At 56.9% G+C, this 25,903-nt stretch overlaps 8 protein-coding genes across 8 annotated transcripts; 2 read left to right on the forward strand and 6 right to left on the reverse strand.

The window, feature by feature from the left end:
- Positions 1-311: 311 nt before the first annotated feature.
- THITE_15754 (uncharacterized protein) lies at positions 312-1,028 on the reverse strand (the record flags this gene model as incomplete). Its single annotated transcript, XM_003651015.1, has 1 exon — positions 312-1,028. A coding segment is annotated over one exon (717 nt), but the record flags the coding sequence as incomplete, so codon positions are not given.
- A 1,233-nt stretch (positions 1,029-2,261) lies between these two features.
- On the reverse strand, positions 2,262-3,920 carry THITE_2142551 (uncharacterized protein; the record flags this gene model as incomplete). Its single annotated transcript, XM_003651016.1, has 5 exons — positions 2,262-2,447; positions 2,502-2,792; positions 2,859-2,909; positions 2,982-3,373; positions 3,863-3,920. The coding sequence occupies 5 exons, from the start codon at positions 3,918-3,920 to the stop codon at positions 2,262-2,264; spliced, it is 978 nt and encodes a 325-aa protein (XP_003651064.1).
- Positions 3,921-4,286: 366 nt separating this feature from the next.
- On the reverse strand, positions 4,287-5,714 carry THITE_2037799 (uncharacterized protein; the record flags this gene model as incomplete). Its single annotated transcript, XM_003651017.1, has 1 exon — positions 4,287-5,714. One exon carries the CDS (start codon positions 5,712-5,714, stop codon positions 4,287-4,289), a length of 1,428 nt encoding a protein of 475 aa, XP_003651065.1.
- Positions 5,715-6,674: 960 nt separating this feature from the next.
- Positions 6,675-8,528, reverse strand: THITE_2111010 (glycosyltransferase family 8 protein). The gene is made up of 3 exons (XM_003651018.1): positions 7,789-8,528; positions 7,116-7,714; positions 6,675-7,057 (listed from the first exon to the last, which is right to left on the reverse strand). Exons 1-3 carry the CDS (start codon positions 8,408-8,410, stop codon positions 7,007-7,009), a joined length of 1,272 nt encoding a protein of 423 aa, XP_003651066.1. The 5' UTR covers positions 8,411-8,528; the 3' UTR covers positions 6,675-7,006.
- A 4,191-nt stretch (positions 8,529-12,719) lies between these two features.
- On the forward strand, positions 12,720-13,304 carry THITE_2111012 (uncharacterized protein). The gene has a single exon (XM_003651019.1). The coding sequence runs from the start codon at positions 12,793-12,795 to the stop codon at positions 13,045-13,047; it is 255 nt and encodes an 84-aa protein (XP_003651067.1). The 5' UTR covers positions 12,720-12,792; the 3' UTR covers positions 13,048-13,304.
- A 2,638-nt stretch (positions 13,305-15,942) lies between these two features.
- On the forward strand, positions 15,943-16,872 carry THITE_2127026 (uncharacterized protein; the record flags this gene model as incomplete). Its single annotated transcript, XM_003651020.1, has 4 exons — positions 15,943-16,342; positions 16,413-16,420; positions 16,479-16,649; positions 16,813-16,872. 4 exons carry the CDS (start codon positions 15,943-15,945, stop codon positions 16,870-16,872), a joined length of 639 nt encoding a protein of 212 aa, XP_003651068.1.
- Positions 16,873-17,766: 894 nt separating this feature from the next.
- THITE_116268 (uncharacterized protein) lies at positions 17,767-19,097 on the reverse strand (the record flags this gene model as incomplete). Its single annotated transcript, XM_003651021.1, has 4 exons — positions 17,767-17,964; positions 18,050-18,348; positions 18,602-18,779; positions 18,999-19,097. The coding sequence occupies 4 exons, from the start codon at positions 19,095-19,097 to the stop codon at positions 17,767-17,769; spliced, it is 774 nt and encodes a 257-aa protein (XP_003651069.1).
- Positions 19,098-20,245: 1,148 nt separating this feature from the next.
- THITE_2111015 (uncharacterized protein) lies at positions 20,246-25,839 on the reverse strand. The gene is made up of 6 exons (XM_003651022.1): positions 24,665-25,839; positions 23,916-24,606; positions 23,298-23,865; positions 23,146-23,243; positions 21,084-23,099; positions 20,246-20,983 (listed from the first exon to the last, which is right to left on the reverse strand). Exons 1-6 carry the CDS (start codon positions 25,428-25,430, stop codon positions 20,617-20,619), a joined length of 4,506 nt encoding a protein of 1,501 aa, XP_003651070.1. The 5' UTR covers positions 25,431-25,839; the 3' UTR covers positions 20,246-20,616.
- Between the last annotated feature and the right edge of the window lie 64 nt (positions 25,840-25,903).

The following is a 25,903-nucleotide window of genomic DNA, read 5'->3' on the forward strand; positions in this document are numbered from 1 at the left end:
AGATATAGCAATTGCTATTAAACGCTATATATAGGGCTATATATTTAGAGATAGAAGTAGGTTTTTAAGCTAATAAGACTCTTAATTGTTAGAACCACTACGTAGGCTTAAGAAGATGAAGCTGTCGCGATATAGGCAATATATACAACTGGGATCAATCGTAGTGGTGATGATATTGTATTGTGAGAGAGGGAGACTCCTTAGGAGCCTAGTCTTGGGCGGCATTTGGGCATCAAGCTGGTGGATCCTAATCTCGGTGGGCCGGCCCGGAGCCCTGGGCCTGGGCCGGTTCTGACAACTTACCAGTGTCCCAGTTCCATTTCGTTGTGGGCAAAGTACGAGCCCGCGTCAAAGAGGATGCTTTGTCCCGTGGCACTGTCGATTCCCACGTTTCCGTCCCAGAGGTGGCCGTGAATGATGCACGGCTTAAGCTCTCGGCCGTTTGCCTGCAGGGGCTCGAGGAGGCGGGGGATGACCTTGTATGCCACCTGTTTGATGGCGAGTTCGTACTCCGGCCACGGCCCGTTCCGCTTGAGGTCAAGATCACAGACGCCCAGGAACAGGTTCCTGAAGAACACGGCCCAGCTGTCCTGCCAGTCGACGACGTGTGCCCTGTCCCCGTCGCAGGTCTGTACGTGGAACCCGAATTTCCCCGTCGGAGACCTGCTCAGCTTGTGCATCTGCGCAAGGCGGCTGGTGAACTCGGCCGCGTTTGGCGAGCGCACCACGATGTCCACATGAATGAACTCGGAGAGGTAGAAGTAGGTATCCCATTCCCGGGAGGAATAATACTTGCCGTAGCCGATCGGTTTGGGGATGAAATCCGGCATGATCTGGTAGATCGTCTTCGACGACTCGTACTCGCCGCCAAGCATGATCCGGCCAGTTTCTCCATACGCGATCTTGAGGAAGTAATACTCCTCGCAGCCATCAGGGTCACGAGCGGTCAGTTTTCCTGTGACTGCCCATGCACCGGTTCCGAAGTGTGCAACAGAGACGAAGGTTCGGTCGGGCGGGAGGGCTGTCAATGAGTGTTAGATTTGAACTGTGCAACCGGGGGAGCTGCTAACTAAACTGACCATCGATGACTGCATCATCTATGGGAAACGCCAGGCCTGGATGGCCAAGGGTCTGCTTGATGGTCATGGATTCGAACTTCTCGGTGGACTCAGGCTGCTGGCCGCCACTGGGCTCCGCCTCGGCCTTCTCATGGGAAGGGGAGGATGTCCTGTCAGGGGATATCGGCGTGTTTGGGGTCTTCAAACCGGAATGTAGGGTCCCTTCCGAATTCTGGCTCCACAAGGGACTGTCATTGCTGCTGGAGGGCGAGGTTTCCAAGTCCACTGGAGAAGGTAACCCATAGTTTGCGTCTCTGGTGTGAGAATCAGCCGGTAGAGCGTGGGAGGAGCCGTTGCCGATCTTCTGGGCCACAGTTCCCGGGACTTCGGTTGCGGTGTCGCCAGCAAGCTTCGCTTCAAGTTGGTGGTCGATGTACGCTCGAAAGTCAGCGGTGTTACCGTCAATGCGGATCGTCTCCGTGTCCACCAGCTTTGCCAACTTTTGGAACGCCAAAGAGGTCTCATGCGTATTGCGGCCGACCACCAGAAGCCGAATGGGAAGCGGTGCGAGGCGCAGGTCTGTGAACCGTTTGATGACCGCCGCTGGCTGGTCTGCCTCATCTATGCCGTCGATGATCAGGTAGAGCGGTCGATCGACCTGGCTCAGTTTGAACAGAGCCTGTACAAACAGCAACTGCCATAGTGTCCGGTAATCTGCCGTCCTAAGGTCGGTACCTGCAGCCTTCAGCTGCCGGATATTCTCTGCATATGCCGGCGTTGATTGTGCGAGCTGGTGTGCGAGAGATCTCAGAATCATGCTCACGCCGCGCTTCTCCGGCGATGCAAGACGGATGAAAAAATAGTGACAGGGCAGCCCAGATTGGACGATGTGGTTGATGATGAACGACGTGAGAACCGACTTCCCACTGGCAGCATGTCTGTTCATCCAGAGAACTCGCGGCTTGGGCCTGGGATCCTCAAGCCACGCAGTGAAACTCGAGTGACCAAGGATCCAAGCACATGTGCCAGGGGTCCAACGATCTCGGAAGAAGCTGCAGTCTGCCAAGGGTGATTCAACAAGACCAAGATATTGCGCGAAATCTGACACGGTAGACCTTGCCGGGGAAACTCCTGTTTCTCGCGCAGTCAGAATCTGCTAATGTCGGCATACGAGCGATGCGGAAGAAGCTTCATTGTGTGTGATCAGAAAATCGACGACATACCGCTTGAGCTGATCTTTCCCACCACAGCTTTCAGTACGTTCCTCACGCTAATATACCGCGGGTCCGACGGGCTTGTGTACTTGCACACGCCATGGTGGTCCGCATCCAACGACCTCGCGATCTCGCCCGGATAGCCCAGCACCGAGGAGTCCCTCTCCAAGACCATCTGAGGAGACGGATATGAGATAAGCCCAGCATCAGATGAACTGGATAAACGTACAATTTTTGTTGTATTAAACGCCAGCGCCGTCGGGCGGGTCTCGTAGAACGAGTAAATGTTCAGGGATGGGGCAATGTGCCTGAACTTTTCGTTAAGATCCTGGATGGTGTGGGAGCCGGGCGCGAGCTCGGCAATGAACTGCATAGGGCTGGTTGCAAGCGACACTTGCAAGATGCGGTTCAGAGTCTTGGCTAGATTGGAGCCGCGGTGCGGCGTTGAGAGGAAGATGATGGCCGAGACTGCTCTGGCGATGCACCTGTACGCCGGGTCGCCACGACCGTTAACGCAGGCCTACAGACCCGCAGACAAGACAGGCTCAGCAGCGATTCCTGTGTTCCTCGATAAGCTTCCACCAACCTCTTTCACGATTAAGCCGCCCATGGAATGAGCAATGAATATGATGGGTCTCTGCCCGGAACACCGGTCGCATTAACCACCAGGCCATTCACCGACTTCTTCCTGGAGTAAGGGGTGTCTCACCTCGCCCATAGGCGGCTCTTCCAGTCCCTCAACAGGCTCGTCTTTGTAGTGTTTCAGATCGCACAACAGATCCATGGCGAATTCAGGGATCGACATCTTGTTCCTGCCGCTCCCAGGCCGGAAGTTCGCATTGTACCCAAAAGTCAGGATACGCGCTTCATTAATCTCGGGCTCGGAAGGCAGGAACTTCAGAGGCCAGAAGAGCTCTGGATCGCGGTTATGGGACCATGTCTTGCGACTGCTCCCGCCCAAGCCGTGGACAAAGACGATGTCAGCCCTGCGCTGCCCGCGGGGCCGGTGCACCAATGTCAGGCCCAACGGGTCCTCTCCAGAGGGCTCGGCATCCCGGGTTGACGAGTGAGGATTTTGGGACGGGGACAACGTGTCACGCCCTGGAGTTGGAAGAACCAGGGACGCTTCCTGTTCGCGGGTCGAGGAGTCGGCATTGCTGTCAATGGGAATTCCACTTGGAGAGGGCTCGCGGGACGGGGAAGACGAGCCAGAGGTCTCGGTAGGTAACGGTGATAGAGTCGTTTGCGCCCGGGCACTATCTTTGTCCTTGACTTTTTTCCGAACCCTGAACGGCCTGAACTAGTGCACGACATGACAACGTACGATGATTAGTACACCCGGTCTGTGGGTTAGGCGGGGACGAAAGCAGGCGAAGTGACGCACCATTTGGGTTTCAGTCCCCTCAGTCGCATCTGCAGGACGACGGAATACCGGAAGGTATCTAATTAGGTGAAGAGGAAAATCGGGCTCGCTGAAGGCGGTTCCAAGGCCAGAAATCAGACTTGGTTAGTCTGGGTCTGCAAGGGGAAACTAGAAGGCACCAGGCCTGAGGCGCCGCGCCGGGAGACCTCATGACAGCTGAGCTCTACTCTCATGCTCGCCTGACACTTCCCCCCTGCTTCTCGCAGGATTGCCGCCAGTCGCCATTGGTGCGACATGCAGGGTCAACATGCACCCGTGGTGTCTCTTCCTAGCCTATGCTTAGCCGCCCCGGCGGACCCGTTCGGGACCACCCGCAGCCGGGGGCGCGCCGCAGCGGGCAGTCGGGTCAAGACCTGAGGAGGCGCATCAAGGATCGAGAAGAAGTGCTACTACCAGAAAATGCCGATGGAATGCTTTTTCTACCTTTTCCCTCCTAAGCTTCGGCGGCAATCCGTGGAGCCAAGGGAATCGTAGATTGTTCAGCACCACATTTCAACACATCGTCGTTGAGCCTCCAGATCTGTGATGTTTCTATTCCACGTAGTGGATCCTAAAAAATCAATGCCGCCCGCGAAGCACCGTGAGCCGGCTTCAACGGCTTCTTGTGAGCCGCCTCCGCCGCCAGTCCGGTCCCTTCCGCCGGCTAACAACAACTGACAGGGCGCAAGAGATGCCTGTAAATAGTGAAAACATGGTGAAATACCAACCGCGTCCCACGGCGTCCAACAGGGGCTGAAGAACGGCGGCTGAAGCGGCGCTTAGCCCGCATCTCATGAGCTGCCCAGAGGCATATGCTGAGCTTGAGGCATTTGGGAATATGTCGACGAGCAAAGCACTCGCCGTATGGTTTAGTAAAGTCGACAGGGCGCAGGCGAAGAACTGCAAGACGATAGGGACGGCAGGGTGGACGCGGGCCCAGACCGCCCAGCCGTAGCCGATGACAACGAGTACCTCGAGCAAAATGAAGGCGAGGCAATGCCGGTACCTGGCTTCCTCGATCGGGAACTCGAACAAATCGTGCTTTCCCTTATCCTGCGGCTCGAAGCCATGCTTCCTGGCGGTGACGGCGTAGTTCCGGTCGATCAGTTTTCCGGCTACAATGCCGCCGATGGTCATGCCCGCGAGACCTGGCAGAAACACAAGCCCGATCTCGAGGTTGTTGTAGCCATAGACCTCGTCGAAGATGACGGGGATGGCTACCTGGAAGGTGTAGTAGATGGAATACGACGACGCCACCATCCACAGGGCCGCGGAGGCGTCTCGGTGGAGGATGATCCGGAACGGCGCGATCGCGTCCCTGAAGTTCCATCTCGGTTTCGCTTCCGCGTCGCTCCGCTGCACCGCTGGTCCCCCCTTCTTCTTCTCCTCGCCCAGCCGCTGCCTCTTCCACAGCCGGCGCCCGCAAGCCCACCAAGTGCTCCAGACCCCTCCCACAACGACCTCCCCATTCCCCACCACCGCCCTCGCGGTCTCGGGGAGCGTAAACCCCGCCAGCAGCACGCGCAGGGCCACGAGCGCGGCGTAGGCGCTGCCGGCGGGCGGCGGTGGCTGCTGCTGCTGCTGCTGCTGCTGCTGTGCACAGCGGAGGTTCAGCGCGAGCAGGGCCAGGCCGAGGCTGGCGGCCGCGTAGAGGGCGACGAGGCCCAGCAGCACGGGCCGGCGGCCCAGGCGGTCGGCCAGTGAGGCGAACAGCGCTGGGGCGAGCGCCTGGGCCACGGCGTAGGCCGTCACGGTGAGGTTGATCAGCTGCGTCGAGGTCGCGAATTGGATGCTCAGCAGGGAGATGAGCGGGAAGTAGATGGTGGCGGTCAGGGTGGAGAGGGTGATGGTGAAGCCGAGGAGATAGGTCAGGTAGGTGCGGGTGGAAGCGGGGAAGGTTGAGTAGGGCTTGGGCGGCGGGGCGTTGTTGCGGTTGTCGTTGTTGTTGTTGCTGTCGCTGGAGGGAGCGGACTCGCCCGTTGGCGTGGCATGGCTGAGGATGATTGCCGCTGAATCGGGTGTCTTTGTTCCGGCTGACATGCTTCTTGTTGCTAGCAGAGAAACACGATGCACATGCGGGAGCGGGGTTGGTTGGCAATTACCGTTGTTTTGTTGGTGCTCACCTTGCATGCTACTCTCATCGAGGTAGTTGACTCTCATCAGGGCTAGAAAAGCAAGCAACAATGTGTGATTAGCTAAATTGGCCACACGGTGCCGGGAGACGTAGTTAGAGCCCGTGTCTCTTCCGTAAGTGACTAGCATGAGACCAAGACCTGGTCCTCCTCGATGCCAACCGGCCGGCCTGCAAGCTGACCGCGCTGTGAGCATTTGTCTGGTGGGGCTGGGCGTCTGCTTCTTGAGGAACTCGCCGAGAAGAGTTTGTACACTAGTGTGCTGTACTCCCCCGGGATGCAGGCACCAAATCAAGGGCCCGAAACATACACAGTAGCTACCTTTTGACAGTTACCGACATGGAGCGGAGCGGCTGCTGATTCGCGGCGAGAGTCCGATGTCATAACCCTGTCTATGTATAGCGTGGCTATTTAGGTATTGATCGTCAACGACATGGCTAACTAATACGGAGAAACGTGAACGGCAAAAGCTGTGCGAATTCTCCGGAGCATCCAGAATGTAAGCTAACATCAACAGGAGGCATCGACCGGCTGAGCGAGGGTTCAGTTGTTCGAACCGCACTTGTCCATGATCCAAGAGAGGACGTTCTTGGCACGAACTGCAATGAAACAGCAAAGCACTATCTGGGCAACTAGACTTGCCGCGAATGAACGGATAGTTGAGTTCAAAAGAAGTCAGGCGTGAAACCACAGCTCCTCGATGAAGGGCTACAAAGCCAAGGAAGGAGAAACAAAATATTCCGGAGATTGCCCTCAAGGACTTGTGGATCGCCAAGATGCAATTCGTTGCCCAGAGGCGGCACCACCCTGTAGTGCCGATCTGCCAAGTCATTGCCCGTCAACGCACTTACTGCGTAAAGCTGTTCAGGCTAAACACAGTTGGCACCTTGAGGAAGAACAATGATATGTCGACCAAGACTTCGAGCCACGTCCGGAAAAGCATGAACGGAACACCAGCCGTTTAAGTTACAGGTCTGTTCTATCCGTGAATGCACCAGCAGCTCTGCCCGCGGATCATACACTGCCGACTCTACTCCGTATGTACAGCCCCCAAAACTGAGAGAGATCTAAACGCCGCCAAGCCCCAGGTACCCTCCACAACGCCGCCGTAGTCACCCAATTGACGAAATAGTTTCCAGATATCTTCCATCCAGGGTTATGCCAAAATCAACGCATCCACCATGGGCTATATACAGAGCGTCACCTCCGCCGTTGTCGCCACGGCCTGCCGGGCCCCGTTCCACACACCCGCTGCGAAGCGTTGTTAGCAACACCGATGTCGTGGGTTCTGTAAGGGTGACACACGTACCTTGCGCCGCTCCGCAAAATCGGCGTATATCCCATTCCATATCTCTCTCTCGGCGCACGACTCCACGCCGCCGTCCCGCTGATGACACTTGGGCTGGTTAGCCAGCCTCTGCGCCTCGGATACTAGCCACGGCTTCGGCAGGGGCCAGTCAGAAAAGTGGAGGAACTTGGCCTCGTTGAAGGCGGCAACGGGATCCCACTTCTCGCGCTCGCTGCCGAGGTACGCGGCGTGCTCGTCCGGGTCGTGGCGGAACTCGCCCGTCAGCAGATCGTACGGGCGGTGCGGCAGCACCATGGCGCTGTCGCCGTACAGCTGGTTGACGATCTCCATGTCGTAGTCGTCGTCGGCCGCCGCGTTGATCTTGTCCATGACGCGCGCGAACTCGGCCTCGCTCGGCTGCAGCAGCATGACCTGCGACGAGAGCACCTTCTTCTCCGGGTATAGCCAGTAGGCGCGCGGCATTGCCATCGGGCAGGGCGGCAGCAGGAAGAGCTCGTCCATGTGCTGCAAGACAACCGAGTCCGAGTCGAGCGAGAGAACGCGGTCGTACTGCGTCTGGTTGAAGGCGAGCAGTTTCGTGTAGGATTCGGCCCACGTCTCTGTCCAAGTGACAGGTTCAGTCAGCAAAGGGGTGGGGGGACATGCTATGTGGAGCGGGAGAACTGGAACATACTATCCCCGCCATCTCGGCGCTGTACTTGGATAGGCACCAACCGGACGTTGTACTCGTCGCGCGCCTTCCTCAGCAACCGTGCCTCGACGCTTGTTCCGCCGTCGGCGGCAGTCGGGTCGAACATGTGCGACGGATACATCATGACGCGGCCGGCCCGGCTCCCGAGATGGTGCAGCCGCTCAAACAGCATGACCGAGTTGCACAGATAATGCAGGTCGGTGACATATTGGGTATAGGCGAAGCGCGACCAGTCGACGGACCCGGCAAGGGCTGGACCCTCGGGCCAAGACGGGCTCGGGGGCGCCGGGCTTGGCAAGGGCGGCGGCTTGGATGTCACCGGCGGCGGCTCGGGGCGGCGCTCGTCCGCAGGCGTCCCGTCGGTCGCCGGCCGCCAGGTGCGCACCGAGGGCGTGTGGAAGCGGCGGCTGCCAGAGACGAGCAGCACCATGGCCGTCAAGAGGACCGGCACCCAGAGGCGCAGTCTCCGGGACGACCAGACATCGGCGAGGGCGAAGCGCGACCTCGGTGGGGACGCCGTCGCGTCGGTCGCGGATTGGTCTGCCGCAAGGGCATCTCTACGAAGCAGAGAGTACCGAGGGGCGCCAAATCGCCAGACGGCCATGGTGAAGTTGAAGAATGTGGGGTGGGATTTTGAGCGCTTCTGCACCCATCTCACGGAGCTCCACTGGCGACGACGGCATTGGGATGGAGGACGGGGGACGGAGGAAACGAAACTCCACGTCGGCTTTGTGCTCGCTTGTCAAAGCAAGCGACTAACGAGTGTACACAGTACAGCCGCTCTTCAACGGGGCTTGTGGGCCTGTTTGCCCCCCCGAGTGCCTGAGTGCGGGCGCTAACGGAGGACTGTGGCAGACATGCTCCATACACAGTAATCCGTCGTGTAGATCCCTCGATGGCGCCAATCGAACGCCACGGGACAACAAAGTCCCTCGCGCCGGCCCACTGTCGGCTTCCTGAAGCCCCCGGCGCGGGCCCGGAGGGCGCCATTCCAGTTTTCCCAGACGAGCCGGCCATGCACATACACGGCCCGAACGGCGCGAGCCGTGCGAGCTGTGCGAGCTCCTTACTGTACGTACCTGGTCGTGTGCTTGTGTCATCCGGCGCAACTTGGATCCGTTCTCTCGGGACCCAATCAGCCCGTCAACGCTGACAGATCTCTGGGCGCCAAGACCCTCCAATGAAAGCTCGGGTTCTTCGGCACCGTGTGCGTGCACTGTACATACGCAATTACCTGTGTGCACACCTTATACGAGCTAGTGTACGGTTAAACGAGAGTGAATTCTGTGACAATGCTGCATGCTGCCTGCTGAAGATGCGTGGCGCAGCAGCGCTGCGAGGGTCCGTCACTCGCCAACATGAAAAAGCTGGACGGGGGCATGGGCTCAGGCTTCTGGGAAGGAAGTCTTGACGTTTCACTTGTTTCTTGTTTCCTCTTCCCCATTTTCTCGCATCTGCCTCTCTGGCTATAAAAAAATGAGACATCCTCCTCGGACCGTAGGCCCTGCCCTCCCGGACCGTATCACATGATATCCGCCCCGCTTTTTTCCCAATTCGCCCACCACACTTTGATCAGTCTGCCCACCACACTCTGGATCTCTGGCTCTCTAGCACTGGAACTGGCTGAATCGCTCAAGAATACAATAAAATCCAGAGAGCCGAATCTTGTTTTTTTCTGACTAAGCAGGATGACTAAGCTACAGTCTCTACGCCCTGCCCTGCGCCCTGCCCTACTCCCTGCCCTGCTCCCTGCCCTGCTCCCTGCCCTACGCCCTGCCCTGCGTACAGCCCTGCGTACAGCCCTCTGACCGCCCTGCCCCAGGTGCCTACGCAGGTGCCTGCGCGGCCCCCCCTGCCCCATGTGCTTACGCGCCCCCCCCTGGCCGCTCTAGTAGTTGGCTAGCTATTAGGGATAACCTCGTTGTCATCTAGTTGGCTCAGGTCGACCCCCTCCTACACCGACGCATTCCGGCGTATAGACGGCTGGAGGTTTGTCACCTACGAAGGGAGAACAGCCTATGTAGCTCGCGTAGAGAGGGGAGCAGTAGACCATAGTGCCTATACATCGGGAGCGAACAGCTATAAATGCTGGGGACGACTATGCAACTGATCGACTTAGTCAAACTCGTAGAACCGCAAATAGTGGTCCTCATTAGCTAGAGATCTATCTAGCCACTAATATAGATAGAAATCGACCTTTTAAAGCGCCACTTTATCCTCGTAGAGTTGAAGAAGCTTATACTAGTAAGGGATACCAAACTGCTTAGTAAATCTCCCTATATAGGGAGCAAAAGGCTATCGTAGTAGCCTAGTTGTCGATAGTAATGATCCTAGTATATATCGATGTTCCTTCGTAACTATCTTCATCGTCTATAAGGCGATAGCAACTAGGGTATTACCGAGCTACGCCTAGCTAAGGAAATCGCGTCTAAGATAGTTCTTTTAGTATTATTGTACCTCGTAGATCGCTTCCTCTATTGCATTAACTATTACAAAGGACTGCTCAATAGCCTATTTAATAGTACTGTTCCCTATGACTAGAAAGCTCTTAAGGAACTAGTTAGTTGACTCGACTAGCGATATAGTTTGATAGCCGAAATTAGGGTTGTAGTTAGTATAATAGGCTACCTATTGATAAGCTATAGGGAGGTAAGTCATCTTAATATACTAGATAATAGCTAGCTATATAGCGAAGAAGGCTATTAGCTTTTCCTATATAGTTTGGAAACCTTCTAACGTAGATGTATAAAGTATATAAACCTAAAGCCTATATAAGCTAGCGTAGGAGTACTCAATAGTCTCTAGAAGAGGGCTAAGATCTTCGCCCTATATAGCTAAGCGGTTGATCCTCTCGACAACTTAGTCATCGTCATCGTCAAAATTGAGGGCGGTTCTAGAAGGCTAGGTTCTAGGAGGCTAGGCTTGTTGCTAGGCTTGTTACTAGGCTATAAAGACAGCTCTTGCCACCTGTTTATTCTACTTACGCTTAATCTGTAAAACGACGTTCTTATTAATATAGAAGATGTAGATCTAGGGCTTTATATCTAGGTAAACGTGTGTAATTGTATTCTTCAACGCTATATCGAAGTCGGTAATAGTAACCTATAGAGGATTAATTCCAAATTTATAGCGTAGGGCGTTGATTTAGTCTATTAGCTAGTCGAAGCCCTCTTGTCATTCGTTGTTGATAAGCCTAAATATATAGCTAAAAACCTTGTTTAAACTACCGATACCGACAACTTAGAAGAACGCTAGCCCCTTATTATTCGTCTTATATATATTGTCGTATATTTGAACCTATAGATTTAGAGCCTACTATTGCTTATAGAAGTCGTTGGTCTATACTAGGCCCTTAGGCTTATTAGGATCTTCCATTAACTAGAGGACTCTATATAGGACAGCCCAATCGTCGAGCATCTTCATTGTACCTTAGAACAGGGTATACCCATTATCATAAGCCTATTATATATAACGTCGAATGTTCTAGAGCTATTTTCTAGTAAATAAGATACCTAGGAACTATACCTAAAGGGCCTTAGTAAGCTAGCGATTCGTAATAGTAGGGCAGTCAATATAGGTCGCAATAAAGGCCTCATATTCTAGTTTAAACCTTCGAAGTACCGTAATATCCTCGCGGCCTTTAGCGGATAGATAGTTATAGCCTTCGTATCCTTCCTAGATTTCCAAGGTCCATCAATAGCTATTAGAAGCAAGTGCTTTAGCTATAGCTTGCTAAGGGCAGTTGGTCTTCGTTGTCGATAATAACTACCTAGCAATTACTTCGCTAGGCCGTATCTTGTCCTATATATAGGCGAAATCGACCCGTATATAGCCAAAGTCCTTTATATAGTTGTTATAGCGAAGAATCCTAACGCCAAAGAGAGCTTCTACGGCCTAGTCCTACAGATCGTTGACAAGTTTATCGAGGGAGTCGTAGTAGTAGGAAAGAAGCTTATAACTAGGAGGAGGATTTGACAGAGGATTAGGCGTAAGCTCGGCAAGGTCGTTGTCGTCTTCGTATCCAGGCACTTGCAAGTCCGCTATAGCTATAGCTATTACAATGGTAAGTAATTGAAGGCATCTCACGTACGTATAGCCGTTCAGAACCTGGCTTACCAGGCAACTGGCCAATCGACGGCTTGGCTATATGCGATTGACTACGATGTAGTAGAACACTGCGATGGATCGATAGATTGGTTGTTGAACTGCGTTGAACTGAACGAGCGAAGGTTGCAGCTTAGTCAGCATTGCTTAGTCAGAAAAAACAAGATTCGGCTCTCTGGATTTTATTGCATTTTTAAGCGATTCAGCCAGTTCCAGTGCCAGAGAGCCAGAGATCCAGAGTGTAGTGGGCAGACTGATCAAAGTGTGGTGGGCGGATATCACGTGATACGGTCCGGGAGGGCAGGGCCTACGGTCCGAGGAGGATGTCTCAAAAAAATTGGCTCAGTGATACAGTCATGATGGAATGACCCCTCCCCCCCCCTACCCCAGCCTCCGAGTATCCTGGTTCGCTTTGAGATATATACATACTATTCCAGGTTGTTTTCCCGCTCGGCTCGCAGCCCAAAACCGCTCTTTTTCCGGGCCGCATGTGGGAGAGCTTCGTCACCACGGCTGGCTACTGCGCGGTCAACAACTCGGTTCCCACTGCGCCTCTTGCACCTACCTCCAAAGTACCGATGAAGGGATCGCCAACAAGATATCCTTCAAGCCGCCGTGTCACGGGCTGAAACAGGGCGTCAGGGGACACTCGCTTTCTGTTATCGAGAGCGCGGATCAGATCTTCGAATATCCGGACGGAACGTGACACCCCATCTTGACCGGTTATCTCAGTATTGTAGCCCCCAACCGTTTCCAAGACTTCACAGAGGAGACGCATCGATTATCAATTCGACCATGGCTTCCTAGGTTCTGAGAGACCAAGGGACGATTGCGTCCAGCTCTTTCAGGCTTCACATCGACTCTGCAGTGCCCCGTGCGACAATGTCAGGGTCGCTCCTGTGTGACGGCTGCAACCGCAACCGCGTGCTCAGTGATGTTCTCGCATTCGACGGTGATCTTCTCACGCCTGTCAGCCTCCAGGAAATCGGCGTTCACCTCTTCCCAGGCGTCTCGCCCTTTGAGTCCCGCCCCGCCGCCATCATCACGGGTCTGCTCGCCCAGGGGAATTCGTCCATCACCTTGGCCGGCGTCTCCGTTATCCTCGAACCCTGTAGGTTCCTATCTTACGCTCCCTAAATCTACCTACGATAGTATCGTCTTGCACCTTCCAGTCTCGTACAACGCCTCCCTTGGCCACTACCTTTGGAACGACTCCTCCCCGCGCTATAGCCGCATCGTCGCGTCGGCCTCGGCCCTCACCTTTGCAATCATGAGCGCGGCGCGACTAACTCCCAGTCGGCCCCGTCAACGTGCCCTCCCGCCGCCTCAACCTCACGCTTTCGCCGTCATTCACCGCCGCGCCCGTCCTGTACTTCCCCTGCTTCAACGGCGGCACCGGCGCGTACGTGCTCGGCTCGGCCGCGCCTTCTTTCTTCCGGGACGCCTTCCTCGGCGGGTAACTAGGAGAAGGAAGAAGGTCTTCCTGACGCTAACATACCCGCCGACCGTCGGCGCCGTGACCGTGCAGCCCCGCCCGGCGACGTCGAGCTCGCGGCCAGCCTCAACGACTGGTAGCGCTCCTGAAAAGGGTCCTGGACCGCCCTGAGCGCCGAGGATGTCCACGGCACCTACCTCACCGGTTACCGTGGGCAACCTGACGGCCACGGCTGCCTTCAACTTGGGCGGGAATGATTGTACCGAGTCGTCGGGGTCGCCGTCCACATTCTCGACTGCCGCGATCGCAGACGTTGCCGTAGGTTCGGCCCTGCGCGGAATGGCTGTGGTGACGGCTGCCGTGTTGTTCTGGCGCCGGAGAAGAAGGGCTGGGCCGAAGGTCTCTGCAGAAGGGTCGGTGCCACCCGCCATTCAGCCCGACGTTGGTGGCTCATATCATGATGTGAAAAAGCTGGCCGAAGAGCCAGGTTGGCTTGGGGTCCATGAAATGCCCCTGCCCCGTAAGGTCTTTGAGATGCCGCAGGCTAACAGGGTCTTCGAGATGCCGTGTGACCGCCCTGTGAACGAATCATGAACTAATCAACGTAATACCCCCCCTTTTTTTATTTAATCCATACTTATATGGCTATTTGTATGGCTATCCGTTTGCGTACTTGGAGTTGCGGTGTAGGCAGAAGCTGATCGGGATCAGTACCCCTTGCGTAACGGAGACTGGGCCTGTTTTATTCCTTTCACAAGCCTTGCTCTCACACAACTCATGTCATCATCACTTGTCCTCCCAATTCACGGGGGAACGGAAGCTTCCCGGCCTGGATAGTGTTTTAAAGGATTTTTGGAGTGCTGCCCGAAATAGTAGGCCCGCACGCATGGTCAATGAGCTTTTATCTGCCATCTTCTCTGTATTTACTGTTCCACCCCTCCTGGACGACTAGTCCGTTGATACCATGGGCGATGAAGATAACCGGATTCAGTCTCGAGTTACAGCCGCCTCCACTCCTCCTATACCCGCCGCTTTCAATGTAGTCACTCGACACTTGGCGAGCTCAAAGATTGCTTACCCAAATACAGGCGGGAAGTGGGCATTGCACCTGAACGTCCGCATTATCATTTCCCTGGAATTGGTGCTACCGCCAAGCGATGAATATGAACAACGTAGATTCTTGTGTACGTTACCGATTTTGTGTTGTATGTACATGCAATACGCGTACCGGAGTGAAACAGGGGCATCCGACTGAGAGAGTCGCGATATGGGAAGGATTCACTCAGTTTTCAGAGCAGTTCCTGAACGCCTAGGGCGGCCACAGCGAATCTGTCAATGAGAAGAATCCATACCCGAAAGCAAGCTTATCATGGAGGCTTCTGGGCCAAGAGCGGCGGAGGACTGCCACCCTCGGCCAGCCCTCTCAACTCCCGGAATCCCCTGACTGAGGAGCCCGTAACCCTAACCCTAGCTGTACCGATTTTGCCCCTTTTCCCTTCCTCGCAGACCTGGAGAGCGAGTAGGCGAGTAGGCCAGGGCTGGAACCCATCTTTCACCATCAGCCTATCAGACATGCTGCCAACATGCCATAGTGACGTGCCAGATACATGCTCTGATCATCACATCGCCCACTGTAGCGACGGGCCACATCTGGGCAGGTCAGCTTGTTTATTTTCGCTTTAGCCTATTCCAAGGCCACGGCCAAGTCGCTGGCTCTCGGCGTCGTGGATTCCCCGGATTCCTGCCGCCTCCCCCGCTCCCGCAATAAATGAACCTCACTTGCCATTTGCCAGTAACCGGGTTCAGACTCATATATGCGGTCTGCTCTTAACTCTGATCATGTGGTCATGTCGCCCGGTGCCCGGTTCCCGGTCCTCTTGGACGGCAGATCATCGCCAACGCGAGAGCGGGCGGTTGAGAGGCTGGGGTTGGTTGCGAATTTCCTAGAAGGGAGATCCGGCTGTATGAAGTGCAAGGTATGAAGAGAGGCAGCTCGCCGCGGGGTTTCTCTAATGCTGAGATCTCCTTGGTCGTCGTATGTCTGTCTAATATCGGGTTTGCCTGTGTGGTAGCAGCGGTTATTACTCATCGCAGCTGAGATCCGATAGCTCGCAGCAGGAAGGGAAGCTCGTTTGCCGAAAATAGTACCAAGCAGAGGATAAGGTACGGGAATATATTACCTCGTGGTGGTGCGGCCCCGGTGTGCGGGCCTGTTAATATCCTTCTTTAGATTGCTCTGCGCCGCTGTGGTCTGCCTCCGTCCTATCGTGCTCCGTCCGTGCCCTAGGAGCAAGCCATCAAGACTCGAAGAACTGACTAGTTTGCGTCTCATGACCTCCTATCCGCAGTCGGTGGCTTGTCTGTGGTGACATCGTCGCTGGGGGGGTGGACTGACGCTCTCTTTCAACGGGTGTAGACGGCCGAGAATAGCAACATGTTTGCTACACGAAGAAGACTGCAGCTATGCCAATCGAGACAATCTCCAACGTTGAAATCGCGTATAAAGGGCACAGACATGTCTGTCCTCACTCAGTCAACACAGTCTGAACATCACAAGTCATCCAGCTCTCCACGAAGTTCAGTAACAACTCGCCAAGATGCAGCTCACCAACCTCATCGCCCTCTTCTCCGGCCTTGCCACGGCGACGCCGATCGTCGTCGACGGCTTTGCCAGCGGCCCCTCGGGGCACGAAGTCTCCATCGAGGGCCTGGCCTTCGCCGGCTCCGGCTGCCCGGCGGGCTCGGTGTCGGGCCAGCTGTCGTCGGACCTGACGACGCTGACACTGCTGTACGACAGCTTCGTGGCGCAGGCGGGCAACAACATCCCGCCGAGCGAGTACCGCAAGAACTGCCAGCTCAACGTCAAGATCCAGTACCCCTCCGGCTGGCAGTTCTCCGTCTTCAAGGCCGACTACCGCGGCTACGCCCAGATCCCCACCGGCGACACGGGCACCTGCAAGGCGACCTACTACTTTTCCGGCGACTCGCGCCAGGCAAGTGGCTCCCCTTTCCGCATTCTCCCTCCCTGTTTCCGCACACTGCTCCCTCTATCAGACCCCACTGGCAGATGTTTTTGTTTGTCACTCTCCCGCTGAGACTAACCGAACCCACCCTTGGGGAATTCCCAAATTAGGTCTTCTCCACCATGACCATCAAAGGCCCCTTCGACGACAACTACCTCAAGACGGACCAGTTCGGCATCGAGAGCACCGTCTGGTCGCCCTGCGGCATGGAGGGCCTGCTCAACATCAACTCGGAGGTCCGCATCTCGCCCATGAACGCCACCGAGCCGGCCCTGATGACGGTAAGGTCCCTCGGATCCATCGCCCTGGGGTGGACTCGCTGCTTTCCCTCCCCCCTTTCCTTCACAGGCCGCCGTCGATCTGGTTTAATTGAGCCAGAGACGCTCTGTTGTGAGAAATGTGTATGGTTAACGAGATTGTCTCTCGTCGTTTGCTGCCGTGTAGGTCGACTCGACGGATCTGCGCTTCACGCAGGTGCACTATCTGCAGTGGCAGACGTGCTAGGTCTCAAGGGGAGGACAACGAAGCTCTGGAGGGCCGGGAGAAGTGGGAGAATGGGGCGGTAAAGGGGATCGCGTTGGAGAACAATAGGGGAGGAGAAGGCAAGGGCGAGTGGATGGTGAAGCAGAGATGGCAACGCAACGGGGATTTGACGTCAAGTAACTACCTATGTAGGCAGCGTTGAACGTGGGAATGCCCACCCAAACGAGTGATGTCTGGTATCCGGGATGCTGTGACGCATGTTGCTTGTGGAAGATCAGCAGCGGCGATTCCCCGCTAGAAGAGGTGAGGCTTTCTCACCGTGGCTGGGGCGCACGGATGATTTTTGAGACAACGGAATGATCACACTTCAGTTTTGGAAATACGACACATTGAGTCAAGGCGGCAGAAAGACACCCCAACGGCGAGATGAAGGGACTTGTCATTTCATTTCCAACTATATTTATGGAAGGGGCACTGAGCCCGATTTGCTCTCTAGAAGACTGAATCAAACCACTGACCAGTCCGGTTCCAAGCCAGCTCCAAATTCCTCACCAAGAGCCCAGCGTTCCGTGCCCAAGAACAGTCCCAGACCTGTCCTCTAATAGTCAATCTCCCAGAACCGATCAGGTCCATTCGTAGTCCAAGTGAAAACGCCTCCCGAGCCGTCCAATGCTCCATTCCCAAGACAATTGCCAGGCCTGTCCGTCATGAGTCAATCTCCCAAGAGCCGATCGAAATCCCTTCCAAACCCATTGCCAATATGCCTCCGAACACTGACCAAAGTTGCGAACCCGAGACCGCGTACCTGTTAAACCTCCGTCCCCCCTCCTATCCCCAGCCCAGGCCCAGACCCTTCTCCTACCCGGGCTCTCCTCAAATACACCCAAGTTTTGTCGTCTCCATTCCCCGGTTGTATCAACCCCGCCACCCACCAGTCCCACCGCAGTCTGCGCAGCGCAGCGGGAGCATGCGCTTCTTGAAGCGGGAAGGTTGGCATTGCCGTCCGCGGCACTTCCCGTAGTGCGAGGGGATCACGAACGCGAAGTGGCCGCATGCGTACTCGTAGAAGAGGTTTTTGCAGCGCTTCTTGTCTTCTTCAGCGTCTTCGCCAGTCTGCGGTCAACAGTCAGCTTCAGCTTCACACAAGTTTCGAGAGAGCGAAGGCGACGGGGAAGGGGGATTGTTGGAGACAACTTACCGTGTCGGCGGTGCTCGTTGACGCAAATGTAAAGTGAATGCGGTTTTGCTGACTGGGTTGTGCGGTCCCGGTCGGGTCGTTTTGGTTCTGTTGTTTTGAAGCTCGAGATGGCCAAGGTCGGAAGCAGAACAAGAGCCCAAGGAACATCGCGCGGTGTTCTTTGGCGTTCTGGGGATGTGATGTGAGACTGCCGCGACCGCCGCCGGACTCGAGCTTCGGCGTCCGGGTCCGACCCAGGCTCGTCCGGGCCGCGAAGACCGCGGAGAGGCCTTGGGAGCAGTGCGGCTGTGGAAATTTGGCTGAAGGGAACAGAGTTGGAAGCGCAGTTGTACGGCTAGGTTTCTTGATGAGTCCGGAGCACCGCGTTACTGACTGAGTGCCAGTTCGTTTGCGTTACCCAAAAGAAGAAAACAGAGAAAGAATCGAGTTCATCCGGGCACCTTAAATACATCCATTTGCCTCCTCACCGGGAGGCAGAATCGTGTTATGCCTCTGCTAGCGAGAGCCCGCTCAAGAGCCTATTGAGCCTTCTCAACGGCCTAACGGGCCTACAACATCGCGACCCTCCACATAGGAGTTCCCCTAGGGGTTTAATTGTCGTGATGCCCATGTGAATACGACCTCCGCACCATCGGTCAATGGCCGTTGGGCCACTGTCCCCCCTCGGGAACTGTTCCGAGAGGCTCGATCGAGGCTGGAGCGTGGCTGCCGACCCTTCGAGGACCCGGGGCTGCAGGTCCAAAAGACATGGCCGGGCCCCTCTCTAATGAATCGACTGCCGTGAGCGACAGACACGTGAGTGGCAGACCTGAAGGTGACTCTGCCCACGTGTCGCTAGGCTCAACACAGGGGGAAACACCGCCTGGGGAGTGCCTGGGCATTCTGCCTTGGGCCCGGCCACCCATGTTACGTCAGACACTGCGCGGTTACCAGACTGTCGGAACCCTACCTGCATAGATCGTTGGCTCTCGTCTCTCGGTTTCGGATACAGGCCAGCAGTCTGACACATAGTGCATGCGTATGCAGTGCCCTGCAGAGGGACCCCCATGGGGCCCTAGCACAGCCCCACCCCCGAACACATGAGAGCAGCAAGGGGCTCTGGGAAAGTCGTTCCTGTCCCGTGACGGACCTTCTGGGACCCAATGGGCGGTGGGATGTATAGCTCGCGTGGTGCGCTGGGGCCATGAGATATCTCGCGAGAGAGACCAACCAGACGGCCTCAGGCACAGCCCCTGAACCCCGAGCGCGAGCCCAAGCCTCGCGCCTGCTGCTTCGAGCCCGCTGCGGTGTGAACTGGAACAATTGCTGGCCGCCTATCAAGTTGAGGTCTCCTTTCACTTGCGAAGCCAGTTAAGCGCTGATCGTCGGTAAACATGCCATTCTGGACTGGAGGGTGGGGGACGCGGGAGCTGCATGTAAATATGCACGTCGGCGGCAGGGTTGTTTCGGACTGGCGGCGAACCAGGATTCTTGTGCTATTTACCATACAGTCAACTGCCGGCGCTTAGGTGATTCTCGCCCCTCGCACCCCCTGGCACCGATGGAAGAGTTGATAGGAGATAAAAAGGATCAATGGGAAGCTGGAGAGGCACGAGAAAACAGACGTCAATGGCGCTGCCAAAACGGAGAACAACGATCAAAGCCACCAATCTATAAGCCGCAGGCACCACAGCTCGCCAGACGCTGGATTCCCTCACGGCCGAGCTCACAACCCGACGTTAATTACCTGAACACAGCGCCCCGCGGATGACCAAGACACGAAAGCAGTTACCCAAGACCCGAAAGCAGTGACATTGCCTCCGACAGGGAAAGGAAAGGGAATCCAGCCCAAAAAACACATCCCAATACCCTCATGACACGCAACACCCGCCTGATCCCGCCGCAACCATAGTGTTCCTCACCCCACAGGGACTCGAGCCCGTTGTTGTTGTTGCAAAACAGCCCTACGGTTATGGTCAGACCGTTACGGTTGCACTTAGACGGTTGCGGCTAAGCCAGGCGCAAGTCAGACACATTGTTCACAGCAACCAACCTGTCGGCCACAACCAGGGAGAGAGGCAGAATTGAGGATCGTGTTGTCAATCCCAGCGGGCCAGCGCAGACAGATAGATGCCTGGTGATCACGCCAGGCCAGGATAGGGGTTGCCGGGAGGGAGGGAGGCAGGACAGCCAGGACAGCGGAGCCGTGAGGGAGATGAGGGGGTGAAAAGAGGGCCGGAAACGGGCGACACACACATCAAGTGACGCATTGTTTTCTATCCCTCGAATACAGTAGCATAGCCGCTCGTTCTATCATGCATGGCATACTCGTACAAGCTCTCAGTGACATCTCCAGGATTCCGCGTCCGCCACCACCCTTCTCACGCCATAGTCCCAGAATCCATTTTGAGACATCCAGGAACGACTTCCTTCTCAACCGCCCCTTTCCAATCCGAGAGCCACCACCATCCCCTTAAAAACGCTAAAGCACCCACCCACCAGAAGAACCCCCCATCCCCACCGCCGAGCCCACCACACCCTCCTTCCTCCCTGGTTACCCACGCAGAAGTCAGAACTCAGAAGCGCCACTAACGCTCCCACGTCCCGCCCTCCACAACCGTCACCGTAGCCGCCGCCGCCGACACAGCCGCGGCAGCAGCCGCCCTCTCGCGCGCCTCCTGCGCGAGCGCGAACACGCGCTGCCAGGCGTCGAGCCAGCGCTCGTGCTGCGGGGTGAGCGGGCGGCCCGGGTAGCGGAAGCAGCGGGTGAGCAAGTCGCGCAGGCGGGCGCGGAGGGTCTTGACGACGAGGGCGGACTTCCAGTCGGGCAGGGCGAAGCGGGCGCGGTTGCCGTCGAGCACGAGCACGCCGGCGTGCAGGTCGGCGCGGGCGTCGCCGCAGAGGAGGGCGATGGCGAACGGGTCAGCCGCAGTGGTCTCGTGCGCGTTGTAGAATCTGCACGGAAGGCAATTGAAAGAAGGGGGAATGGTTAGTGAAGAGCAGCAGGAGGAGGAGGAGGAGAAGGAGCGTGGGGAGGGTTGGGGAATGTGCGTACGCTTTGGATTGCATGATGTGGTAGTAGCTCAGCCACCGCAGGTCGGTGAACCCCTTGTTCACGCTGCTCGGGTGCAGGCTGATGGACTGGTTGGTGCCCACGTGGCGGAAGCCCTTGCTGCCGGGGTCGCGGACCAGCAGTTTGGGGTAGAAGCTCCAGGCGATGACCGACTGTGCGACCAGCTCGTTGTCGCTGTTGACGTCGACGCGCTTGGGCACCTCGAAGAAGGCCTGGTGGCGCCGCCGCCCGCTGAAGCGTAGCCTGCTAAGCGTCTGCCGCTCGTCCGCGGTCAGTTGCAGGAAACCGGAGTCGGCAACTGCGATGAGGAGCTGGCCCTTGAGATCCTCTATGTTGGCTAGGGTTTGCTGCGAGAGGAAGTTCTTGCGGCAGAACTGGAATTCGGCGCCGCCGCCCGTCGCTGACTGGCACACGCGCTTCCAGGCCGAGTACGCATTGTAGACCGTCAAGAGATCGGAATCGCCCTTGCGGAAGCCCCGGCGGACGGAGTCGGCCTGATTGCGCTGGCCAAACGGAGCCACGAAAGGAGACTTGGACGACAGGATGGCTGCCACGGTGATGGCCATATCCAGACACTTGAAAACGGTTCCGAGCAGAATGAGCTTGCCCAGGAACACGTCAAGCGGCAGACGCGCAAGCTGGACGCCGAGCGGCGTGAGCTCCTCGGTCGTGGCCGTGAGCGCTCGGACGTCGACCAGGGCGTCGATTGCGCGGCGGATGTTCTTCGGCGACGGAGGGTCCAGCGCCTGCCTCAGCGTCTCCTCGATGCCACCAATCTTGCAGATCTTGACCCGGATGGCCAAGTCTTGCAGCGACAGGCGCAGCATCTCTGGCGTCTGTTGGTCGTTCATGGAGGTGTCGTAACGATATTTCGTGAAGAGGTGGAAGCAGAGCCCTTCCTGGACACGCCCCGCACGACCACGGCGCTGCTTCGCGTTGGCACGCGAGATGAACGAGTCGACCAGCCGTGACAACTGGCGACGCTCGTCGAATCGCATTTCTCGGTGCTTGCCCGTGTCTATGACGCATGTCACATCCGGGATGGTGATACCCGTTTCGGCAATATTCGTCGCCAGCACGATCTTGCGCATGCCCGGCGGAGGTATGAGGAAGGCGGCCTCCTGCTCCTCGGTGGCGATGGTCGAATGCAGCGGGTACACAAGCCAGTTGTCGGCGAAGAAGCGATCGCCCAGCAGCATGTCGTTGAGTGTCCGGATCTCGGCAATACCGGGAAGGAAGACCAGAATGGCCTTGCTGTAAGGTTCATACTCCGGGTCGACTGCGATCTTCGATATCAGTTCGACCACTAGATCGAATTCGATGCGGTACTCGTCCATTTGCGCAAGCGTGTTTCGCGTCCGTGCGGAATACTGCCTCAGCTCTTTCAGCAGCTCCGGCTTGGACGAGGTGTCCACCTCGAGCTCCACGTCGTCGTCCAGCTCGGTCAGCTTCTCCTGTTTGCGCTGATCGACCGTGTACCCGGTCAACTCGACTGCATCCTCCAGGTAAGCAACGCGGACGGGGAAGGTTCGTCCCGGAACGGTCAAGACCGGTGCGCCGTCGAGATACTCGGAGAAGCGCTGGGCATCGACGGTGGCCGACATCAGCACGACCTTGAGGTCTTTCCTCCGTGTCAGCAGCTTCTTCAGCACGACGAGGAGGAAGTCGCTGTCGATGGAGCGCTCGTGAACTTCGTCAAGCACCAGATGGGTTATCTCCTCCAGGTCGTTCGAACCCTCCAGCATCCGCATGACGATACCGGTTGTGGCGTAGACAAGGCGCGTCTCCCGTGCCGTGTTGGACTCGAGGCGAATTGAGTAGCCGACGAGGGATCTGCTAGTTCCAAGGTCTCCCTTTCCTTCGCCGAGCTCCTCGCTGACACGGCGAGCCAGCGATATGGCCGAGATACGCCGCGGCTCGGTGCAGTAGATCTTGCACGGCTTGCCCTGGAGCAACTGGTGCTCGAGGAGGAACGCAGGCACCTGCGTACTCTTTCCACTGCTTGTTGTCAGCGGGGTCAGAGGAAAAAGGCATGAATGCTCACCATCCCGTCTCGCCGCAGATGATGACGACCTGGTCCCTCTCGACCGCGTCAACGACCTGCTGGCGGAACTGCCACATAGGCAGTTGCATGCGCGATTCCTGCGCAAGTCAGAAGCCGCCACGGACATCTAATCACTCGAACGTCGAACTCACCAACATCTGTCGAAACTTGGGCGTGCTGCTCTTCTGCAGCCAGATATTTCGGTAGTATTCGGGATCGTGCGGCTGCCGCTTCGCCCGTTCCTGGTCTGATTGCTCCGAATCTGTCTGGTTCTTGGCCAGGCCGCGCCCCTTGAAGCCTTGGACGAGCACGCCGTCCTCGAGCTCCTGCTCCATCCGCGTGCGCACCAGGTCTCGAAGACGCCTGAGGACGGCCCGATCTTGCTCGTCGGCCTTGTCTTTCTTTGCCTCCGCATACTCAGACCATAGGTCCTTGAACGGGCCAGGCAATCGCAACGCGACCTTTTCATCCTTGGCCGAGGATCCAAAGATACAGAACAACGCTGCGGTCGCAATGTAGGCCTCGGACTGCTTCGCATCTGGGGTGGCAACGGATATCATTTTGTAGACGAACTGCGTAGGCGACGTGAACACTTCGAGTTCTGCGATCTCGGGGGCAGGTGGAATCTCCTGCGGCTTCGACCAGACGATGTTGACCGCATGGCGCCTCGCAAAAACGACGTCGGATAGGACATGGTACGATATTCTCACGGAGGAGTCCCTGTATGGCATCAGCACATCCGGAGTGGTGGTCAGGCTGGGAGGAGCTACCTTGAGCGGCAGGCCTCTTCCAGAGCCCGCATCGGAGTCACCCCGGTCCATTCTCCAAAGTCCCGGATGGTGATCTTGGCACCGTCGGTTCCTTGCACCACCGTGTTTGTCTTGCCCGTTTCGGGATCAACCTCGCTCACGGGGAGACTCGCGAACAAGCCGGCGATCGCGTCGTCGTCGTCGTCGCCCTCGGCAAGAACTTCGGCCGCGATACGTTCAGCTTCCGCATTGACATCATCTGGCTCGCTTGGTGGGGGAGGAGGCTCTTCTGCTGCCTCCTTTTTCTTCTCCTCGGCCCTCGCCGAGGCGTACTCCTTCTCCAGTTCGATCTTCTTCGCCCGCCATTGCTGTTCGGCCACGTATTTGTCGAACAGCACATCTCTTTCGATCCGGTCTATCTTCGCTAGCAGTAGCGCTTCCTCCTGATCGCTCGGGTTCTCCGGTTTCTCCTTCGGCCCCTTGCGCTTGGCGGTGTCCTGGCGTGGGCGCTGGATGGCAAACAGCTTCGTCTTGGCGTCGAGATAGAAAGGAAGCAGCTGGTCGGGTTCAATATCTTCATCGAATGTCACGGTCGGCCGTTTCGGCGAGGGCGGGTGAGACCGGTTGAGCGCGGCCCCCTTGGCCTTGGAGCCGGGCCGGGGCCCGAACTCGACCGGAGTGCCTGACCTGGAGGGAGTGTCTCTCGGGGTGCCTATGAGGTGTAAGACCAGCTAGCTCTAGGAGAAGTGCAAGTAAGTATCCTTAATTACCGTTTTGCGATTTGCTGCCTGTTTTGCGCCCCGAGTAGTCCGGCAGCTCCTCGGGGGAACACTCCCTTGCCAGCCAGTCGAGCACCTCTTCGAGACCCCAGATGGAATCCCCCTTGCCATTCGGCGAGAGACTGGGCGCAATATCCAAGACGAATTGCAGCGCTGGCTGTATCCTGTCGGCTGGAAAGCCAGCGCCCTCGAGCGTCTCCTGCAGGGTCCACAGCTTCACGATGAGGTCCTGCTCGGGGGGCAGCCTACTAGATGCTCCCTCAGAGGAAACGCTAGAGGCGGCAAACCGGCCCTCCGCTTGGATCATGCCCATGATATGGTCCAACAGCTCCTGCGGCAGCCATTTTTTGATGTTTATGGGCTCTGCTGCCGCCCGGAGCAGGCGCCTGTCGGTTTCGAGGCGTGCCTTCTGCCGCTGCACATCCCGCCGCACTTTCTGGGCATACTTTTCGACTAACTGCTGCAACTCCGACTCTTCCAGGTGCCTCTCGAACTCCTCGGGGGTCAGGTCCTGCTTCGGCGCATTTTGTGCTGCCGTGTTGGCATCGGCATTGGAGGCGGCGGTTGGCGGGGCATCGGTGCTCGGCGGGGCCGCAGCATCGCCGTTGGGCTTGCCTGCCGGGGTGCCAAGGTTAGCGGCATCGCTGCGGCCGGCAGCTTCAGCGGGGTCGACTCTAGGCTTCGACGCTATGGACGTGGTCGCAAACCCACGCGCCGGGTTTGCAGCGGGCTTTTTGGTCTTCTTCTTGCCGGCCATAGCGCGACGATGCTGTGCCGGAAGGGTGCAAAGCAAACATCGAGTCGTGGAGCAGGATGACGCTAATGTTGCTGGCTGCCCGATGTTCTAGGTTGTTTCCACAGGCCGAAGACGTTTAGGCCTGCAAACCCTGGAAATTTTCCGGCTTGGTTCGGTGGGAGGAGCCGCTGGCAGGCGGATTGACAACACGACCGCCTGCCGTTTCAGGTGCTGGACCCCACCATACGGCTCTCCTTTCACTATCCTCACAGTGCTGGCGGGCTGCTCAATTCCTCAGACTGCCCTGTTGGGTGGAGGGGGATTCTGGGCTGACACCTAAGTCAGTCGCAGGAAGTGGACGTGAGAAATAACCTGTGAGCTAGGTACTTCTCAGTAGATTGGCCATCTGCCGCTCTCTGCAGTTGTCTCCTTCTCCTGATTCAGTTCGGGCGTGGAACTGAGCGGGGAGAGAGCGCTGAATATATGGATCTGAG

Source organism: Thermothielavioides terrestris, chromosome 1 (assembly GCF_000226115.1).
Source record: "Thermothielavioides terrestris NRRL 8126 chromosome 1, complete sequence".
Lineage (NCBI taxonomy): Eukaryota > Fungi > Ascomycota > Sordariomycetes > Sordariales > Chaetomiaceae > Thermothielavioides > Thermothielavioides terrestris.